This window comes from Crocodylus porosus, unplaced genomic scaffold, assembly GCF_001723895.1.
Source record: "Crocodylus porosus isolate Cpor-Errol unplaced genomic scaffold, CroPor_comp1, whole genome shotgun sequence".
NCBI lineage: Eukaryota > Metazoa > Chordata > Crocodylia > Crocodylidae > Crocodylus > Crocodylus porosus.
This window is the reverse complement of record NW_017728886.1, coordinates 15,290,294-15,304,868: the sequence shown is the minus strand read 5'-3', so window position 1 is coordinate 15,304,868 and position 14,575 is coordinate 15,290,294. Positions and strand designations below refer to the sequence as shown.

Genomic DNA, 14,575 nt, shown 5'->3' with positions numbered 1-14,575 from the left:
ACAACCCTCTGGGTCCGACCACAAGAGCCAGTTTCCCAGCCAGCAGATCGTGGTGGAGCCAAGGCCACAACTGGTGTCACACCCCTAATGCCGGTGCACCCTTGACCTGCGAGCCTGTGTCGGCACGACTGGCTTGGCGCGAGGAGGGGGATTTATAACCGGACAGGTGGATGATAATGGTGAGCAGGAGTCAGATGATTTAAACACAGTGTATTGGTTACATAGAAAGTTTATTTTACTTACGCTACTGATGTGATGCAGCGTAGGCAGAGGAGTTGATTTATTCAGTTACAGCACGCAGATATCATGTTACCCAGCATTTACAGGCTGGGTAAGAAAGTTGCTTCCGAGCGATTCACACAAGCCGTTGTAGTCTGCAGATTACCGAGAGCTCTTGATAAGAAAGATAATGACAAAGTAGACTGGCTGGCAAGACGGGGGGTACGCCAGAAAAATACGTAGGCGGAGAGATAATATTTGTTGTAGACTATCTGTTCTTCTTGAGTGTATACGCAGTTCTCTGGTTTGGGCGGAAGTTCTTTCAAAGTTATATTTGGCAAAGATGACCAATTACTATACGCTAGGCATGAATAATTAATGAGTTGGCACTTGTGCTTTCTTTGTTTGCTCAGGTTTCAGAAAAAAGGGGGGCTTATTTTTACTGGGGTGGTACTGGTCCTGTTTGGCGCGCACAGCACATTATTTAATTTTACAGTTTCACTAAAGTAGTTTCATTTTTATCTGGTCACCATGGGTACCGATATCTTTTTTTGACATCACGGTACCAAGCTGCAATTTGTTCAAGGTTAGTGTCTCTCTCGTGTGGGAACTCAAGTGATTTGAAATGAGGCACAGACAGAGGTGTGTATATGCAGCGCTGTTAATATAGAGGGATAAATTATAATTACAGAGTTTGTTGTGTTAGCTTCTGACCTTTTGCCATCGCCATCTGACCTTTTGCCATCGCCATCTGAAATCAAAGACTTTGATCTTTGACAAATGGTATGTCCTGCAGCTAAGTGCAGTCAGCATAGGGGCTCTGGAGTGTAATTTAGAGAAGCGTTTGGAAGTATGTAATGTTATGTAATATTATAAATAGGGTGCATTTTTTGATAGGTTGCATGACTGTGCGCGGGTGGGTGAGATTTACTGAATCCAGCAATATTTAACTGTTTCTAAAGAACATGTGATGCAAATAAAATAGTTTTTATTACCGTTGTTGTTGTTGTTATGATGATGATGATGATGATGATGATGAAGAAGCAGCTTTCTTTATATCCCAGTAGCATGTCTCAGGAAGGCAAAAGGCAAAGTTCAGGTAGAAGGGGGAGAAAAATGATTACTATAATTTTTATTCAGTTTGTGAAGTCTTACATCGCTGCCTAATTTGATGTTTATAATGAAACTATTGGTGTAAAGATTTATTTAGAACTGTTTTAAACATTTCATTTCATTTAAGCATTTCATCTTTGCCTATTTTTGTAACTGTCGTACAATTGAATTAATGCAAAATAGTAAATTAATGTAAAAATCAGAAGTTCTGAAGTACTTGTATAGAAGAGTTCTTCATTTCTGTAAGTTGAAGATATGTTACATTAGCTTCTGGTCATCTCCCTTTTTCTAACACAATGTTTATAAAAGGGGTTGCATTGACTGAGTAGGGATTATAAAAACTTTAATAAATAGAAAATAATGCAAGCCGTTCCATGCTGGAAGCATGCCATAATCTTGCATTAGAGTGACTGCCCTTGTGGTCACTTAATCGCTGTGCCCATGCTGATTCATTTCTTAACTTCTCACTTACCTTGCTTCCTTGTCGACAGTACATCTCAGGGGCGCGTCTACGTGAGACGCTACTGCACAGTAGCAACGAGCTTGCTGCTACTCCGTAGTAACTTGCCGGGCACTAACCATGATGTGATGCTATTGCACAGTAGCTCATTGCTACTAAAAAAAAAAAAAAAAAAAAAAAGTGTGGGGATGCTACTGTGCAGTAACGTGGGTTACTGTGTAGTCATTTAGTACTTGTTTATGCAAGTACTAAATGACTGCGCACTAACAACTGTTCACTCTGTTGCTTGTGTAGATATGGCCAGAGATTATGAATCCTATTTGGTGCAGAAGCTAAATGATCAGATGATGTTAAAAAAGATCCACAACAACAAAAACACCCATGGTTGAGTTGTGGCACAGTTCAAGGAAAATAGCTACAGTACATGAGTTAAGATTGACAGAGAAATAGTACCTGTGCTGTATTATTCATGACTGTAGAAAAGACAAACCCAATGCATGCATTAAAAATACCCTTGATAATACTTTCTTCGAATAAATCCTGCTGAAAGTTGAAGAGCTGGTTATGACTCAGGAGCTGCAGTTTGAGTTTCACTGGTATCTGGACATCCATTAATTAGGAATTGATCTGACTTCTTAGTGCTTCATGTAAGGAAGCACTTCATATAAGGAAGTCCCCCTTACCTACGGGACACTTACTGGAACCTAGATTAATTTGCTTTCCTGGTTTGCTGGCCAGTTGTCTAGAAAAAGCATTGGAGTAGTCTGAACCATGTCCCTATGGAACACGTAGGTTGCAGCTCAGGTGCGAAGTGCTGCCATCTGATGCAATAGAGTTTAGAGGCTTAAAAGCCAATAGTGAAAACCTGGCTCTTACTCTGGGCAGTGGGTCTTTAATTTGATGCGTCTAGGATCATGGTGGGGAAAAAGGCTTCCTAAAAATAGTTTTGGTTCTGCCCGGACATATGAGCATGTATATATTTTGTTTCATGCGTTTGTTTGTCATAATATTATAACAGGTTAGGCAGTGCACCTCTCTAGTCATATAGTAATGGTTAATTCTGTATATGTGTTATGAGGGTGCCTCTGTCCTGTAGACCTGCTAAGGGAGCAGGACACGGTGAAATTATGCACGTCTTGGTTTGTATGTAACCCGAGCATTTATTAAGTTCCTGCAGAGGTTCTGGCCTGTAAGGGGAGCTAAATTTTTCCGTGCTATTTGATTTATTTATGCAGTGTGATGCATTGTTCCAGTTTCCTCTGGTGCTGTTCGTTGTTTGTTTTAAGCCAGAACTGTTAGCTTGGTGCTAAGAATTTTGCTAGCGTTTGCTTTCCTTTACACTTACTTTCTAAGAAAGTACTCTTCGACCCTTCAGATTTTTTTTTTCCTGTTTGAGTCCTTTTGTCTGTCATGCTAGGCATATACAGAGTTTTTCTGCAAGCATCTTTGTAAACTATAATAATGTTCCAGGGACAGACATGGTGATAGTCTTGATTAGCTAAGACTTTCTATTCCTAAAAATATAAGCTTGTTTTTAATTCAAATTATTGTTTAATACAGAGGGATCTTTTAAGATAGTTGGTCTAAACTCCTTTTATTCAAGAAGTTTTCTTGTTAAAATAAATACAGTATATTTGCATAGCTATTATAGGGAAAACCCGTGGGGAAAATGATTTGATAGCTGTACATGTAGTGGTTGGAAATTAGGTAGCAAGTTTACCATTTTTGGACATCAGTAAGTTAAGCTAAATGTATTATGAAAAATCAGTTTATAGCAAAGGAAGTTTAAACAGACAAATGCTATGGTTCTTTAAGCTTCATGCAAATTGATGCAAAAATTGAAACAGTACTGTTGTTTGATACTAAATGTACTCTGCGTTTCTATATGAAAGACAGTGGTGTCTTTTTTTTTTTTTGAGTGTCTTCATATTTATAGGCTTTCAGTACAAAGCATTTGATAAACATTGCAAGAAAACTTTGAAACCTACATCATCATAAGAAGCTAGGGTACTCAGAGTTAAGGCCTATTTTGTCACTTTTTATATCACTCCAAATTAAGTGTTTTTTATTTAAAATAATGGAGAGACTGTTTATAATAAAAAGCTTTTTCTCCAAGAATATGGATTTCCAGCCATGTGCAGCATTTTTTTCAGCTTTAACAACAGTATCATAACTCAATTTTCTGTCCATAATTTTATACTAGTGTGGTTGTTTTCCTACCTCTCTTTTTTTGGAATTTTTTTTTTTTTGCCTTCTTTCCAGATCATTAAGTTTCAGGTTAGCCAGATGTTTAAGATTCTTGTGTTGTCTAAAGTTGTGCTGTATGATGTCTTCTGGCATATGCCCCCTATTTATGGTAGCAGAAATGGACTGTAATATGAGAGAGAGATTGTTTTGGAGCACCATAATCCTGCTGATAGAATACTGCTTGTCCTATCTACTCTAGCTCCTTACAATTTTGGCTCAGTACAGTACAGAATTGTAGTGGTGGGCTAGGAAGCTAGATGGTAAGTAGATTAAGTTCCATAAAACACTTATGTTTTAAAACATTAGGGCTGTGTGCAAGCAGTGAAATCTAGTTGGTCAGTCACTGGGACAGCTTATCACCACAGTCATATTAGTTGGTGCTTTAAATCCCGCCAGAGGCGTACATAACCTTTCAAAGAAATTCCTTTATCCCTGTGATCTCACTGAGTGTTTCTGTAGAGAAATGACAGCTTCATAGACTACGTTGCACCTTTTAAGTACAACTTTATTTAAAAAGAACATACTACTTTGTTCAAGATTAATTTTGAAAGGCACTGGAGTTGCCCATAAAGAAGTGTTTATACCAGGCGACTATGTATGCTTAATTCCATCCATTGTGCAGGTGCTACTAACGTAATGTCTAATTCCATAATAACTTGCATATTTGTCATCTATAATGACTTAACTCAAATACCATGCATCTTACTCTTGTAATTAAGCACATGTGGCTGAGTCCTTTTTCGTGTGTTTGTTTTTGTTATTGCTTCTTTCTGAAATTTGGAGCTAAACTAAAATGTCCTGGGACAGATTATTCCTGTAGTGTGCGTATTAGTCATCAAGTATAAAGCCATATTATTTCAGCCTTTCAGCAACTTTGACTTGTTCCTCTTTTGGGCTTATGTTGCTCTAGCTGGATTTAGTGATAAAAAGCTGGATGACAGTCGATTTGGAATAGAATGTGTGGATTACTGTAGCTTGGTTGATTCCCATAGAAAGATGTGTGCTAATCTGGCTAGTTGAAAGATCTCTCTAGTTACTGTCATGAGTAGGTCAGGAAGCATAAACCATTGGGGGTTCATTTTGGCATTTGGAAGTCCCTTGATAATGACATTTTGCTATTGTTTTACTGCTCAAAATGTTTTCCTGTACTTGCCAACATCATTTCCCTTTGCCGGGTTTTAGTTGCAACCAGCTGCAAATCAATTTTGTTCATCCAGCACTGGAAAAGCGAGTTTGTCTTGTGAGTTTCATGTGCAGCTGTAGAACTGGTGACTTGCATAGTGCTGGCATTGAAGTCCATATATGATGCTGAGATGACCCTAATTCTATCCCCCATTGAATTTACCGTATTTACTTGCATCTAGAATGACCCTGGCTTTAAGATCACTCACCCAAAATTAGACTTTATACATGGAAAAGTTATAAATTTGTTACAGTTTTCCATGTATAGAATCTAATTTTTGAAGGGTTGTTTTTAACTCATCCCTTCTACCACCCCCACCATGGGGGTGGGGAGGGGCAGGTGGTATGGGGAGGTCTACCTTGCCCCCTGCTTGTGCCTGCCCTCAAGCCTGGGCCTGAATTGATTCAGTCTTTTCAAGTTAGTCTAACCTGGCTAGGCTAAATCAGTTCTGTAACCAGAAAGACATCCCAGAAATGCAGGCACATGCCTGCAGTGGCTCAGGCTAGAAGCCAGGGGTGGTAGAGCAGCCCTCCCTTCCATTCGACAGTGCTGAGCTGAGGGGGTCATGGCCAGGCCCCCCTGCAGGACACTGATTAGGGAGGTGTTCCCCCCCCCCTTAATAACAGAGCTTTTATCAGCTCCATTATCAGCATTTAACACCCCATCAGAAACCAAAGCCTTGCTCATTACAAGCTTTTTTTAAATAGCCTTTCATTGGAAACACCTATCAGTCTCTGGCTTCTTTACTATTCATTCCATCTGGGAAGAGCACAGACCAACTGAAGATGCTTCCTTAGCCTGACAAAGGGTTTTTAAACCCAAAAGCTCGCTAAGAAATTTTTTTCCAACTACTTAGTTAGTCTAAGATATCAGAAAGTGTATCAGATTTATCCAAAGAACCTTGTCTGCCTTTTCCAAAGGAAAGAATACAGGGATTTTACCATCTAAGGTGTTGATTACCTCCAAAAAGCCCTAAGCAGACACTGTCCTATCTGCCTTGCACAGCATTAGCTAGCATACCACATGCTGGCTACAGTCAACTCTGTGGGAGAGAGGAGGAAGGGATCGCTGATTAAGCAGTGAGTGGTGAGGGGCATGGGGAAGCCAGCAGACCCTGCTGTGCCTGCAAGTCTTTATCAGAGCTCTGGTTAGGGAGCAGAGGGCAGGGGCCAGCTCTGCTGTGGAGCAGAGAGACCTTTCCAGCCCAGAGAGCATGCTGGGGGTGTCTGGTTTAGCTTAAACAAGCAAAGGGTCTGGGACAGACGTTGCATAAACTGGTTTGACCCAAGTCAGTTATGTCTGATAGTACATTCAACCAGGTTTACCTCAGACCTGTTTCAGCCATTTTATGACTGGTTTATGTGCACTGAACATCTGTTGTGTTACAGGCTTAAACCAGTTTCTGATCACTTAAACTGGTTGATGTATAATGTCCGTTTCTGGTCCCCCTCTTCTCTCCCCTAACAGGTTTTGCCCCATTCTAGCCTGGGGCACTACATGGTCCTAGCTCAGCCCCCGTAGCAGCCATGCAGTTTATGCGCCACTGCTGCAGGGCCAGGCTGGGGCTGTGCTCCATGCCCCAGGTAGCAGGGAAGCAGAGGCTGCATTGGGGTGGGGGGAAGGGGGAGATGGTATGATGCAAAAGCTGTAGGGGGGGAGGTGCAGGCAGCAGCTGCAGCTCTGACCCTGAGCCTGGGCCGTAGTAGCCATTTCATCCCTTCTACCCTCCCTGCTCAACTCTAAGACAAGGGGCTTTTTCCTTATGTTAAATGGGGGGGAGGGGGGAAGCCTCATCTTACAATTGAGTAAATACAGTAATCTGTTGACTCCTGTGAATTAGAAGTGAGTACTTTTGAAGCTGAGGAGGAGCTGCTGGTTTTGATTTCCCTCCTCCCCACCTAAAAAATTAATTTTTTTAGAATCCAAAGGTTTAAAAAAACAACTCCGTCCTGGGGCTGGGTGGGGCAGCCATTGATGGGGCTGGGAGAGCAGGTGGGGGATGGGGACTGTTTGATTCAGAGACTTGGCTGATTTGGCCGAATTGATTCAGGACAGTGAGTCAATCACCAAATAGAATCACTGTCCCCTGAATCAGCCGAATTTGAAGCGAATACTAACTGCTTCACACAGGCGTAGCAGTCAGTATATGCTGGGCTGTCTGATCTCCTTTTCCATGTTATGTTTGATTTTTGTCGAAGGCTTTATAGCCTGAACGCAGTCGATTCAGGTTTACCCATGCCTTACGAGTTTATGACCAGGAGGTTATGAATATGGTAGTTGTGTAGTGGGGTGTGTTTGTTATTCCATTGCTCTTCCCCCTTTCTCTGGGGCCATGATGAAAGTATGGTGTTTCCTGCTTCCTCTGTGATGTTTCTGGCTGTGTCTTGAACCTTTTAAAAAGTGAATATGCAGCTGGGAACTGCAGCTGTTCTCCCCTTTTTTCCCATTCCTGAACTCCAGTGGAAGTGGCAGCTGGAGAGTGGAGAGCTCCCAGCTGCCATTTTTACATGCACAGTGAGTGGTGCTGGGGGACCTGAGAGCTTTCCACTTCCCACTACATGATGTAGGGCTCTCTCACATATTGGAGTTTGAGGAATTTTATGTTTCATTCTCAGACTTGCACAACCTTGTATGTACAATACAGCCTAAGCAGCCTAAGACTGTATGACGAGAAATTCAGTAAGTTCTTTCTAATTATTCATTTCCAAACTTCTTAGTTTCTTGTGCAGAGCAATTCTTGTTGTTATCCAGACTTCATTGAAACATACTTCCAACCTTTACTCTTCAACAATGTTTTGTTTAAGAATATCCATATTTGTTCAGTGCCAAAACTTTTAAATAGGGCTGGTGTGTGTGTGTGTGTAAAATTCTTAATTGGAAAAGTCTCTAGAAAGTAATTAATCCCATTTTAAGCAGGTTTCCCCATTTCTTCTTGCTTTTTAGCCCTTTTCCTCAGAGTTGAGTGACAGGCACACAGCTTCTGCTTTTATAAAACACATACAATTACAAGTGTTTTAAAATGTGTTTTATAACTTCTCTGATTCAGTTTTTTCTAATCTGTGCATGCACTTGCTTTAAAAATTCTTTAGGAAATTTTTAAGTACCACAAATTTAGGGTGGTGATGGCTTTCTTCCTGCCTTCCCCCTGAAAAATCTTATTTTGGGATGGGATGGCTTTACTGCTTTAGAGATGGCTTTTTTTTTCTTTCTGAATGAGTGTTGGGAATTCAATGATAGTCAAGTTCAGTGTAGAAGCTAAATTGCAACTGTCATTATTAGTTTCAACCTGAAGTTGTTTTTCTCCAATCTAACACTGTCTTCCTGGGGCTGGTACCCTAAAAATTATTTAAACCTTTTACTGGCCAGAACTGACGGAGAGAAATTCAATCCTTGCTCTCTGCTTCCAAAAAGCTAACAAAACCAAACAAGTGTACTTCTCCTGTCCTGTTAAGTATTAGCATAATGTGAAGTACTTAAACTAAACCCAGGGATCTTTTGTTGTCATATACATACATTTTTGCATCTGGTTTATTTTATAGATAAAAAGGAAAATGCATCTCTGTTTTCTGTGACTTTAGTACCTCAATTTTTGCTAATATTTAATTGCATATAAAAACTTATTTTAGTATATTTTTAAGAATAGGTTGCTATCTTGAAAAATTATTAATCTAATCCAAGGTAAGTACTGTGTAAGGTATTCAAGTTCTTGAATACTTTGTATATATAAGTATGTTTTTCTCTTCTTTGTTCCTCAATTGTTGGCTAATAACTAGCCAGACTTGTTTTCTGTGGATCTAATATCTTAAATTACTAGTTTTATGCTTACTGTTAAATGCTATGAGGTAAGCTCATTTACTTTGCTTTTGTCCGTAAAGCCAATGCTCTGAATTGGTTCCAGGATGTTAGGAACTAAATTAGAATAATGAAAAATTAAAGTTCTGTTTAATTGCATTGATAGTGTCATGCATTCTTCTCGGCAACTGTTACCCAAAATTCTTTATTTCCTGGGAAGACCAAACTCTGCAGCTAAATACCAAGAAAAAGGGTGCCCAAAATTGTCTACTCTGAGCTCTGCAGCCAGGAAAATCATTTCAAAATAACAACACCCCAACCTAAAACCTTTTACATTTTGAAATGTATTCTACTTTAGTTGTGTGCTGAATCAGCACATTGCCGAGATATCCTGTTTCCTTCTTCTCTGAAAAAAGGTTTTACCTTTGAAATTGTACTAGACAGCTGTGTGCTCCTGTCATAATGTGACTTACAAGGTGCAAAGGATTTTTGTGTCCAAACACTGTGAGCTAAGGCTATAACTTTGTATTTCAAGCAAAATACAAGTAGTAGATATGGCTCAAATCTTTTCTCAGTGATGCCTAATATTATGAGCATTTTATCTGACTTTCAGAAGTATCCCACACAAATGCTTTTTTAACTTTCCAAGTTAAAAAAACTGGAAGTTTTTACTAAAGCATTTTTCCTACTTAACAAAAGTTTGGCATTTTGTTGATTTCCGCATAAGTGAGATCTATGGCATATGTTAATTGCAGAATAATAGCTTAAGTATAACGCTTCTGTTGATTTGAATTTCATCATACTTTTTGTCTATGTGTAATGCATTTAAGGCCTCTTTTCAACCTAATTAAATTACATTTCTTTTTCAGATCTGTTTTCTCCTGTTTGCTATTCTCTACATAGTTTCCTACTTCATAATCACAAGGTACAAAAGGAAAGCAGGTAAGTAATTTTACATATTCAAGTTTTTAACATTACTTTTGCAAAAAGAAATGCTACAAGGCAGAGGAACCCAACCTCTCCAGGTTGTTGAGCAAACAACGTTTTTCTGAATGTTAGGAGCCTACAACTGGGAGAAAGAAAAGGGATGTTATATTCTATCTTGGTGAAGATGAAAGATTTCCCTTATTATAAAGCTGGTTGAGACACCTAGCATCAGGCTGATACCAGTTAAACATCTTGCCCTTGCATTTGTGACCTGAGGTTTTGATGGGTTCAGCTAGCTGTGATGATAGGGCCACGCTCATCATGTCTTTACTTCCAGGAAGATACTACTTTTCTCTGGTAATCCAAAAAGGGGGAGGACCCCTTTCCCCAGCAAACATGTTTGCAAATTGAATTCCTTGGAAAAACATACATGAATAGAAAAGCATAGCTAGCTACTTGGACTTCAGAGTTTCAAAAATAAGATTGCACAGTGGTATCAACTGTTTATTAGTTGTTGTAATAAAATTTCTGATATTGGAAATAACATCTTTTCCTTTTATTTGCTTGCCATTTCCATAGTAGATTGTTGAGAAGTGGGTCCAGCTTCATTTTCATTGTAAACAACCATTCGCTTATTTAATTTAGAAATCCAAGTCCTAATGTCAAGATAACTCAGTAAACAGTGCAAAGGGCACAACCTTTTATTTGCATGGATTTTTTCCATTGTGATGCAAGCCTGTAGGTGGCTGGCTCTGCATTTGGAAATGCCCACGTGATTTCTTACTGAAAACCTGGAACACGCTTGTTCTGTTGTGCTAACATTCCTCCCTCAGCTCCTCTACCCATATAATGGAATTGTATAGTTCACCTGCCATGGGCATGTATTTTGTAAAAAGCAGAAATAATTTATTTGGATTTAATAATACTAAATTTTAAATCTGAGCTATAGTTTTCATTTCTTTTAGAACAGTGTTGTTACATAAAGGGAAAGAAAGGATAAGTTGGCTTAAGAACTGAATGTAATGTATTTTAAATTGCTTTTCAGATGAGCAAGAGGATGAAGATGCCATTGTCAATAGAATTTCGTATGTACTTTTCTTGATATTCCCTGTACTATGAAGTAGAAATAGAAAAATAATATCCTTATGATTTTACCTACATAGATATCAACATACAACTGCCAGTTTTTATACAGTTATTTTCATACTGTATTTTCTTGTTTACCACGTTCCACCAAATAACTTGCATTGTTTTTGGGACAGCAGAGATAAGAAGACTTTTCCTGGCTATACAGAGCAGGGACAGAGCCTCATCTTCAGCTTATTCACCCTGCCTCTTCTGCTTGGGAAAAGCTAGTTTTAACCCTTTCATAGCTGAATTGTCAGCACCTCTTAGTTGCTTAGCCAAAAGATGAAACCATGGCTGCTGCTGAAGACTGGACTCCATGGGCAGACCTAGGATTTTTAAAAGAGCTGACAATATTCTGCAGGGCTGTGAAATAAGAAAAGAGAGTAGTTAACACAGGAAAATCGCTGAAGAGAGGATACCTTGATTTGTGTAACATCAAGACCACTAAAAAGGAGAGAGTTGATCCCTTTGGAGTGAAGAGTGATTAGCAGGAACTGAGTAGATTAATGATGATCCATAAAGTCAGCTGATTTGCTTAGTATTGCCTGAATAGAAATGCCATTGCTTGTGGACAGTTTAGTTTTAAACTTCGGGTAGAACAGGAATCACCCCAGTGATTGCACCCCTACATTCTACCCCTTTTCCTCCTCCTCCTCCACCGCTCCCCAGATCTACCCCTGCTGGACTGAAATCTCCCCTGCATGCAGCTGCTTGAGAGAAGAAAAGGAAAGGAGGCAGTTGCCACCTTACAGCATTTCCGTGCTTCTCTGGGCAGAAAATCAGTATCCTCCACATAAGACACATGCCCCAATTTTGGAAGGCTAATTTTGGGGAGTGGAGTGGGAAGCGAGTGTCGTGTGCAAGTAAACATGGTATGCTGCTTTGTGGAAAAAATAAACTGAGTGCTACAGGAAGCAGTTTTCACCTGTAACTTTGGTTTTGTAGATGACAGGCTGAGTCAAATTCATGAGTACAATATCTGCTCCATTCATGTACATTTCCTTTCCCTATTTTTTTTTCTAAATCCAGTCTCTTCCTTGAGACCACTTTATCTTCACTAAATTTCCCCCTATTTATCGTCACACCCCCGTATTCAGTCCCTCTCACTCTTAAGTCTCTTTTTGTTTCTCCCTTCTTATTCAGAAACATGCAATAGGTTTAAACATCTTGGAATTTTAAAAAAATATAATAGTGGGTCCTTTTATGTGTCTTTTAGTATGTGAGCCTCAGGTGTTTCATGTGCAAGTTCTTTTCCATGCCGTGAGGGCTACAATCTTTATTTATAAATGAAAACTGAGATAATGGCAGAATTTGAGAATCGGCATCTTTTAAGAAAAATACCAGAAAAGGTCTTTGTGATCAGACTGAATATTAACAACACTGCCTTCTGCTGCTTGCTTTCTTCCTTTTCTCCACACGTATACCCTGGTCTTCCCCATATACAGATGGCTGGTTCATGGACTGACAACACCAGTCTATGTGAGCACTGTGTACATAGACAGTGCCCCCAAACAGATAAATCCCCCAAATTTGTGCTGGTATGCACTGTAACTCTTTGCTTACTATACCTTTTTCCATTTCTGTCTTTCCACTCCACTTTTGCCTTTTTTGAGTATTGTATTCCTTTCCCCAGCTCTGTTTCATATATCCTTTTCTACACCATAACTTTTCTCTTTTTTATTTTCTTTCTGTTCCTGTGGATCTATTTATTACTACTTAGGGGAATGTAAGACTGAACTGGACCTTCTGAGCTATCGAGTCCAGTCCCCTCTGTTCATAGGTAATAAATTGCCAGAATAGTCTGCAAGAACATCGCTCTTGTCCTGCCACATACCACCTGTTCACCAAAGGCACAAAATACCTGGGTTTAAAAACAAAACAAAAACCTCACAAACATCCTTCAGTGCATCTTATGAAGACAATAGGAGAGACATAGTACCATCAATGCTGTGGCTACTGCAGTGGCAGGGTGTTTGTTAGGTAAAATTATGCTCAGATGATCCTGCAAGCCACATCCAGATGAGTGTGGATGTGCCGTATGCTGCAGACCCATCTGTTGTGCCCCACACCACACGTATAGGTGTTCCCTGGCCTGCTGCCTTGCAGTGTGGTGGGAAGGGGGATCCCGGGTCAAAAAAACTCATTGAGAAAAAGCAGGGTGACACATGTAGTGGCAGCGCGCGCTGCCCAAAACTGGAGTCTGGCCTGGAGCCACACTCTGGCTGCCAGCTCAGCTTCCTGCCAAAATTTTTATATTTTTATCCTTTCTCAAGCAAAGTTCTCCCTTTCTGCCAGTCACACTTAAAGTTCGAACAGTTACCCAAACTTCTCAAGTCTTTTAATGATCACTTCCATTTAAGGACAACTAAATATTCTTTCCATTGTCACTTCTGGTTTCTGTAGGTGCCAGCCTCCAAGATATCTAGTCATATCAGGATAGTATTTATGTCAGACTTCAGTTTAAAATAAGTTTACAGTGTTCTCCTTAAACCTTTATATGATTTACTTTAAAATTTAAACATGCTCCTCTCATAATTGGCAGCACAGTAACTAAGTTGTTCAGGATCTTTAAAACATTCTGGAGGCATTTTTGACTGTTGTTAGCATACAGATGCTCCCCTGAAGATCTACATGTTATCACATCACACTCTGATTATTGACACTGAAGAATGTTTAAATGTTGATCTCCTTAAGAGAAGTACTTTTATAAAGGACTAATACAGATTTCTTTTTACCAAGTTCTTTGGTTGTGCACAGTACCTTATAGTTTCTAGGGTTGGAAGGGACCTGAGTAGATCATCTAGTCCGACCCCCTGCCATGGCAGGAAGCAGTACTGGGGTCAGACAACCCCAGCAAAGTCTACATCAGCCCCCTCTTAAAGACCCCAGGGTAGGAGCCAGCACCACTTCTCCTGGAAGTTGGTTCCAGATCCTAGTCGCCCTGACCGTGAAGTAGCGCCTCCTGATGTCTAGCCTAAATGTACCCTCTACCAGCTTGTGACCGTTATTCCTGGTCACTCCTGGCAATGCTCGGGGAAACAGGGACTTCCCCAGTGCCTGCTGGTCCCCCCGACTAGTTTGTAACAGGCCACTAGATCCCCCCTCGGCCTTCTCTTGTAGAGGCTGAACAGGTTCAGATCCTGTAGCCTCTCCGTGTAGGGCCTGCCCTGCTGCCCCTGATCATGCAAGTGGCCCTCCTCTGGACCCTCTCCATGTTGTTCACATCCCACTTGAAGTGCGGCGCCCAGAAGTGGACGCAGTACTCCAGCTGCAGCCTGACCAGTGTCGCATAGAGGGGGAGGATCACCTTCTTGGACCTGCTTGAGATGCATCTGTGGATGCATGTCAAGGTACGGTTGGCCTTCCTTACTGCATCCCCACACAGCCGGCCCATGTTCATCTTGGAGTCAATGATGACTCCAAGATCCTTTTCCACCTCTGTACTGACAAGAAGGGAGTTCCCCAACCTGTAGGTATGGTGCCAGTTGTTCCTCCCCAGGTGCATC

General features: G+C 40.4%; 1 protein-coding gene across 1 annotated transcript in view; it reads left to right on the top strand.

The window, feature by feature from the left end:
• Positions 1 to 14,575, top strand: part of LMBR1 (limb development membrane protein 1) — a 105,410-nt gene that overhangs the window by 4,728 nt on the left and 86,107 nt on the right. The window contains exons 2-3 of the mRNA XM_019530552.1: positions 9,884 to 9,956; positions 10,987 to 11,026. Of these exons, the coding sequence (XP_019386097.1) occupies positions 9,884 to 9,956; positions 10,987 to 11,026 (113 nt within the window). The remainder of the gene's footprint in view (positions 1 to 9,883; positions 9,957 to 10,986; positions 11,027 to 14,575) is intronic.